Source organism: Colobus angolensis, unplaced genomic scaffold (genome assembly GCF_000951035.1).
Source record: "Colobus angolensis palliatus isolate OR3802 unplaced genomic scaffold, Cang.pa_1.0 Scaffold245, whole genome shotgun sequence".
NCBI lineage: Eukaryota > Metazoa > Chordata > Mammalia > Primates > Cercopithecidae > Colobus > Colobus angolensis.
Window position 1 is genome coordinate 2,490,660 of NW_012115655.1, and position 7,293 is coordinate 2,497,952.

General features: G+C 50.8%; 1 protein-coding gene across 1 annotated transcript in view; it reads left to right on the plus strand.

Annotated features, from left to right (window-relative positions):
* EIF4G1 (eukaryotic translation initiation factor 4 gamma, 1) overlaps positions 1-6,681 on the plus strand; it is a 21,085-nt gene extending 14,404 nt beyond the window's left edge. Inside the window, exons 27-33 of the mRNA XM_011945832.1 lie at positions 12-94; positions 247-328; positions 2,299-2,397; positions 2,505-2,639; positions 2,762-2,843; positions 2,980-3,120; positions 6,053-6,681. Of these exons, the coding sequence (XP_011801222.1) occupies positions 12-94; positions 247-328; positions 2,299-2,397; positions 2,505-2,639; positions 2,762-2,843; positions 2,980-3,120; positions 6,053-6,234 (804 nt within the window). The 3' untranslated portion in view covers positions 6,235-6,681. The remainder of the gene's footprint in view (positions 1-11; positions 95-246; positions 329-2,298; positions 2,398-2,504; positions 2,640-2,761; positions 2,844-2,979; positions 3,121-6,052) is intronic.
* The last annotated feature ends 612 nt before the right edge of the window (positions 6,682-7,293 follow it).

Sequence of the window (7,293 nt, forward strand, 5' to 3'; positions counted from 1 at the left end):
TGGAAATTGACATCCCCCACGTGTGGCTCTACCTAGCGGAGCTGGTAACACCGATTCTGCAGGAAGGTGGGGTGCCCATGGGGGAGCTGTTCAGGTAAGTCCCCTGGGTGGAATTCAGGGGAGGTAAAGACCAGAGGAAAGGTGGTAGGGAAACGTGCTGGGTTGGATACCCTGGTTTGGAGGGAGATGGAGAAGTGGCGAGAGAACTGTGGAGGCTGTCAACATTAGGTTTTTCTCTTCTTGTAGGGAGATTACAAAGCCTCTGAGACCGCTGGGCAAAGCTGCTTCCCTGTTGCTGGAGATCCTGGGCCTCCTGTGCAAAAGCATGGTGAGTGAGGGCCAGGAGTCCAGAGATGCCTCCCACGGTGTGGTTTTGGCTGTTTGCTGTGGCCCTGAAGCTTCATGGTCCATTGGTGGAGTGGAGTGATGGTGATGGCAGGACTGTGTTGGTACCTGGGAGAGGAAATACTGAGGTGGGCCATCTCCCGCACACCAGTTCCTATCATGAGTTCTGGCCAAGACTGGAGGAGAATGGCAGTCTTAAGACCCTATGCCCATGATTGATGCATTTATTTATTCATTCATTGAACTAGGGTTTTGTTGATCATTTATCATATATTAAGTACTAGGGATACAGCAATGAATAAAACATCAGAAACAAGTTGGTAGAGAAAAAGGAAGAAATGACAGCTTGATAAAAACAGTAAAGCGTGAAATAAAATAGTTGAAGTAGAGTGGAGTATCTTAAGTACTGTGGGGTTGCAAAGGAATATTTGACAATATTCGTGACAGCAGGCTTTCCTCAGGGTGCCGAAGTGGCTTTGTGAAAGTTAATTGGTAACTAGCAAATGTAAAGGCAAAAAGATGGGGAAAAGTAAGTTGAATGTGGTACTTAGTGGAAGTGAGAAGTTGGGGTGAGCGTGTGCAGTTTCAGGGGTTCAGCCATCTTGAACCTAGAGGAATCACACTTGGGATTTAAAGGAATTGTTATGTCAACATCATTTAATTATTTTAAATAGATGCGCACCAGGACAAGTTGTTGTTTTGTAACAACAGATAAGCGTATTGAACTATTTGTGTATTTCATCCACTCCAAGGTGCCATAGATTATAAGACATTCTTTATGCGCTGTTAAGAAAGAAAAGACTGGGCCGGGCGTGGTAATCCCAGCACTTTGGGAGGCCGAGGCAGGTGGATCACCTGAGGTCAGAAGTTGGAAACCAGCCTGGCCAACATGATGAAACCCTGTCTCTACTAAAAATACAAAAAGTTAGCTGGGCATGGTGGTGCGTGCCTGTAATCCCAGCTACTCGGGAGGCTGAAGCAGGAGAATTGCTTGAACCCAGGAGGGGCAGGTTGCAGTGAGCCGAGATTGTGCCACTGCACTCCAGCCTGGGCGACAGAGCAAGACTCCATCTCAAAATAAAAAAAGATACATACTGGCTGTAAGACAACTTTTAGTTAAAATGGGAAAAAAATGGACATGTTTTAAAATACATGAACTGCAATAATCTTGCTAAGGGCCAGTGCCATTATTCTGTTATGAAGAAAAGAATGATGTCTTCATAGTCTATTGTCTCTTGCAGAAAATGCACTCAGACTGCTGGTTTTATGAGGATTTTTAAAATTCATGTTAGGGGTGGGGTGTATCTGTGTCTAATATTTTCTGGGCTTAAGAAACAAGCATACTTGTTAAAAGTTGTCCCTTCCTAGAGGGCTTTATGTCGTTTTTCCTACCCTGGTGTCATAGCAGTGTAGTGGACAAGTTCTCTTTTATTTTATTTATTTATTTTTTTTCGAGACAGTCTCACTCTGTCGTCTAGGCTGGAGTGCAGTGGCATGATCTCGGCTCACTGCAACCCTCGCCTTGGGTTCAAGCGATTCTCCTGCTTCAGCCTCCTGAGTAGCTGGGATTACAGGCACCCGCCACCACGCGTGGCTAATTTTTGTATTTTCTGTAGAGATAGGGTTTTGCCATGTTGGTCAGGCTGGTCTCCAACTCCTGACCTCAGGTGATCTCCCGCCTCCACCTCTCAAGAGTGCTAGGATTACAGGTGTAAGCCACTGCACCTGGGATGAGTTCTTATTTGGGTGGTTATTTGACTGACGTCTGTACCCTGCACTAGACTATAGGAATGGAAGGGCTGTGCCTGTTAGTACTTCTATAGCATCTTTAATGCCTAGCAGGTGCCTAGTAAGCTTTCAGTAAATATTTGTTGGATTCATGTGGTAGAGCTTTTGGGTCCTTGGAGAGAGAGAGCAAGCATTGGTAAGTTGGGTTGGTCTTGTGTTTTCCAGGGTCCTAAAAAGGTGGGGATGCTGTGGCGAGAAGCCAGGCTTAGCTGGAAGGAATTTCTACCTGAAGGCCAGGACATTGGTGCATTCATCGCTGAACAGGTTTGGGGCTGGAGTTGGGTTAATTCTAGCATTTGAGGCTGGCCAGTCTTCTTTCTTGTCTCACGTTGGCAACCTTACCTCTTAATTGCGGGCCTTTTCCATTGCAGAAGGTGGAGTATACTCTGGGAGAGGAGTCGGAAGCCCCTGGCCAGAGGGCACTCCCCTCCGAGGAGCTGAACAGGCAGCTGGAGAAGCTGCTGAAGGAGGGTAGCAGTAACCAGCGGGTGTTCGACTGGATAGAGGTAGGTTTCTCCTGGATATCGGTAAAGGAGAGGTAGTTGTTAGGGTGGGGCTGGGGGGTAGCAAGAATGAAGACTGAAGGGCACAATTCAGAGTTGGGGGGTCATTTGTTTCTCCCATATAGGCCAACCTGAGTGAGCAGCAGATAGCATCCAACACGTTAGTTCGAGCCCTCATGACGGCTGTCTGCTATTCTGCAATTATTTGTAAGAGGAACCAGGGAGATGGAGGGGCAAGGGTGGGCCTGACAGACAGGTGGAGGGAGGTGGGTGTCAGCCTTGGCCTCCCAGTTCTGAACCGGGTTAAGGGTATATTGCTCCACTCATCCCTGTCTTCTTGTAGTTGAGACTCCCCTGCGAGTGGACGTTGCAGTGCTGAAAGCGCGAGCGAAGCTGCTGCAGAAATACCTGTGTGATGAGCAGAAGGAGCTACAGGCACTCTACGCCCTCCAGGCCCTTGTAGTGACCTTAGAACAGCCTCCCAGTAAGAGCCAGGCCACGGGGACAGGGGTGGGTTGGAGGGACTTCCAGACAGCAGGGCATCAGACCCTTCATGGAAAGGTCTTAACCCAGGAAAGGTAGGTAGTCATTAGAGAGCAAAATGCCCTCAGGGTTTCATTCCTTCCTCTTAATGTTTGTGTTGTGTTGTTCCTACCAGTGGAAGGAGTTAGCCTTGAAGGTTAATTGACTGCCTGTTTTGTGCCTAGCCATGTGTTTGATGCCAACAGTGCAGAGGTGATAAATGATAGGATCTTCTCAGTACCGTGTGCCCCCATGGCGTGGCACAGGACTGAAATGCTTTGCTTACCGTGCCTCATGTAGTCCTCACAAATGTTTAGGGTAGATGGTATTACCCCTATTTTCCACATGAGGAGACCGAGGTTTTGGTGAACATGTCTCAGGTTATGCGTTCAGCACGTACGTATGTGTCAGGGCACTGGCATGCTCACAGAAAGGAAGCCGAGCAATTTCCTGTGCTGGCATGGAGTTAGTACTGGCGTGAGCAATGAGCCTGGGAAGACGGGTGCTCTCGGAGGAAGGACACCTGGTCTGAGGGATAATGGGTGGGAATTCGCTCCACGACAACTGGGAAGGTCGGGGGGAGAATGCTTGAAACGAAGGCACTATGTGTGTTCTTTCTACCTGTGGTAGGGAGAACTTGACACAGGGAAGAGAAATATTGAAGAAAGGCCAGTGTGGGAGAGCACAGCAACCAGTCCCAAGTGAGGCAAGATGGGGCTGAAGAGAGGGATGTGGGCCTGACCACACAGGGCCAGGTGTAAGCCATGGCCAGAGTCTGGGGCTTATTTAGTCTGAGGGCAAGAAAAGGCCTTTGTGGGATTATAAGCAAGGAATAAAGGAATTTGATTTTAGTTTTTAGATCATCCTGGTCATAGAGGGAAGAGTGGTTTGGAATGGGGTGAGAGTGGATGTGGCAGTGTTAGCACCAGTGGCTCAGCCTTGCTGGTGACAGTGGAGAAGAGTGGGCAAATCAAGAGATACTTAGGAAATGGAGTTGGCAGCTTTTAGTTACACTGGTCTGGGGAGGGGCCATGAGAGATTAGAAGTCATGGATGACTTCCAGGATGGTTTTAAATCACGGTGGATTTAGAGGCCATAATGTCATTTGCTGGGGTAGGCAGTGCTGGATCAGGTTGAGTTGTGGTCCTTGAGTAAGGGAATCAAGAGATGTCAGCTCGATAGCTGGGGTATCTGGGTCCTTTTGGAAAAGAAGAGGTCAGGGCAGGAGGCAGCTTTGTGAAATGCTGGCACAGGGTAACTCACGTGCAAGTCATAAGAGGATATGGGCTTGCCTGAGGGAGAGTGATAAGGGCCTGAGATACAGCCCCAAGGAGGTGGAGCAGACATACTGGTAGGGACCGAAAGAGGACAGGCCCCTCTGAACAACCAAGGACAGAAATTTGAGGAGAGGGATGTGGTTGATAAGCTAGATGCTGCTGTGAGTGTTTGTAGGAGCAGGCCTGAAAATGCAGGATGTCTGGAATATAAAATCAGAGGCCACCTTGGCAAAAACGGTATTTAGTGGGGCAGGGGACAGATTCTGGGTCGGAAAGGACTGAGAAATATTTAAGTGAGACAGAAGGGAAAACATCAAGTGTAGACAAAATCTTTTATTAGCTGTAATATAGTGGTTGAAAACAGGGCTTTTTGTTTTTAGGTGGGAGAAACTTGGGCTTGAAAATATAGGGCAGAGTGCCTAATCGATTGGATGAGGTCCCTGGGTGGGTATGCATGGGATTTGGAGTGTAAGAATGGGATAAATGGCCAGGCGCGGTGGCTCAAGCCTGTAATCCCAGGACTTTGGGAGGCCAAGACGGGCGGATCACGAGGTCAGGAGATCGAGACCATCCTGGCTAACCCGGTGAAACCCCGTCTCCACTAAAAAATACAAAAAACTAGCCGGGCGAGGTGGCGGGCGCCTGTGGTCCCAGCTACTCGGGAGGCTGAGGCAGGAGAATGGCATAAACCCGGGAGGCGGAGCTTGCAGTGAGCTGAGATCCAGCCACTGCACTCCAGCCTGGACGACAGAGCGAGACTCACTCCTTCTCAAAAAAAAAAAAAAAAGAATGGGAGAAGTGAAGGTTCTACCCTGCTGTGGCCTGTTGCTGTGGAGTGGGAGTAGCAGGCGACTGTGCCCATAGGCAGAGTTTGTGACTTTGAGCCCGGGCATGCCCTGCAGAACATCCTGGCTTGAAGCACCTCATAGATGGCTTGGTTTGGAAAGACTGGTAGTGCCTTGTGGGCACTGGGGTGGGTGTGTTTCAAGGGTTATAGGACATGTGCTTGGGAAGGCCACCCAGCAGCTAGGGGTTGAGGAGAAACAGGGTCCAAACAGGTGATGCTTGAGTTGAGTCCTGAAGGAACGTGACAAGACGCAGTTTCCGGCAAAGAATATAGCATCCACAAAAGTGTCCAGGCCAGAGAAGGTGTGTATGTTGAGGAAATGTGTGCGGAAGGAAGGGAAATTGAGATCAGGAGTTGTCAGGATCTGTTTGGGGGGCAGTGAATGTTCAGGTTACATGTAGGATATATATAGGACTTCTGTGTATGATATATATAGGACTTTTAGCGATTTCCTAAATTCAGGAGTACCAATTCTGAATATAGTTTTCTCCATTAAATACACCATGGGCAGAGACGTTTCAGGCTGCCAAGGTGAGGCTCAGCAAGTTTGTAAGGTTTTTCCGATGGCCAAGTGACTCATTGCTGTGCAGCAGTCTCTCAGATCATGAGATTAGCATCCTGTCAGAGGCCTAGTCACTCTGGAATGGTCACAAATGTCAGGATGGTGCGTCAGGGCCTTGTTTGAACAGTGGAGCCTGGGAGGGGTCCCTGGGGGTGGGCTGGGGTGGCGGTGGCGGGTCACCTCTAACTGTTGTCCTGCCTGCTTGCAGACCTGCTGCGGATGTTCTTTGATGCGCTCTATGACGAGGACGTGGTAAAGGAGGACGCCTTCTACAGTTGGGAGAGTAGCAAGGACCCCGCTGAGCAGCAGGGCAAGGGTGTGGCCCTTAAATCTGTCACAGCCTTCTTCAAGTGGCTCCGTGAGGCAGAGGAGGAGTCTGACCACAACTGAGGGCTGGTGGGGCCGGGGACCTGGAGCCCCATGGACACACAGATGGCCCTGCTGGCCGCCTGGACTGCAGGGGGGCGGCAGCAGCGGCGGTGGCAGTGGGTGCCTGTAGTGTGATGTGTCTGAACTAATAAAGTGGCTGAAGAGGCAGGATGGCTTGGGGCTGCCTGGGGCCCCCCTCCAGGGTGCCACCAGGTGTCCCTCTCCTCCCCCTGGGGCACAGAGATATATTATATATAAAGTCTTGAAATTTGGTGTGTCTTGGGGTGGGGAGGGGCACCAACGCCTGCCCCTGGGGTCCTTTTTTTTATTTTCTGAAAATCACTCTCGGGACTGCCGTCCTCGCTGCTGGGGGCATATGCCCCAGCCCCTGTACCACCCCTGCTGCTGCCTGGGCAGGGGGAAGGGGGGGCACGGTGCCTGTAATTATTAAACATGAATTCAATTAAGCTCACTGCCTCTCTGCTTTATGGCCTGCTCCCTCTAGAGAAAGTGTGTATAGGTGGGGATCCTTCCCAGAGCTGGCACTGTAGCGCTGTTCCCTGTAACCTGGCACCCCTCCTGCCTCTTCCCCTGTCCATGATTGCAGGGATCTGAGGAGGTTTCCCAGAAGGTTGGGCCCTCAGGTGGGCTTGATGGGTGCTTCTTGGTCCGGATAGAAGGGAGATTAGTGATAGGACATCCTTGCTAGACTGCTCTCCTACCAGAATGAGTCAAGCCCCTGTACGGAGAAGGCTCTTGGATTTCGGGCTGTTTATAGTTGGAGAATCCCTTTATGGCTTCAAGGTGTCATCTGGAAAAGGAAGGGGCTGGATGCATCAAGGGAGGCTTTCCGGCCCCGTGTAGTGTGACTGGGCTGGCTTAGTGAGTGTTCGCTGCCCCTGCCTTCAGGTGGCAGTCGGGTCTGGGAGGAGGGGACTGGCGTTTTCGAACCCGACCCAGGCCGCCTCTGCGTGGCCGTGACGTCGCTGCGCCCCGCCTACTTAGGTGGTGACGCGACGGCCACGCCCCCGCGCTTACGTCACCGGCCCGGTTCCCTCTCCGGGGAGCGGCGGCGGACGC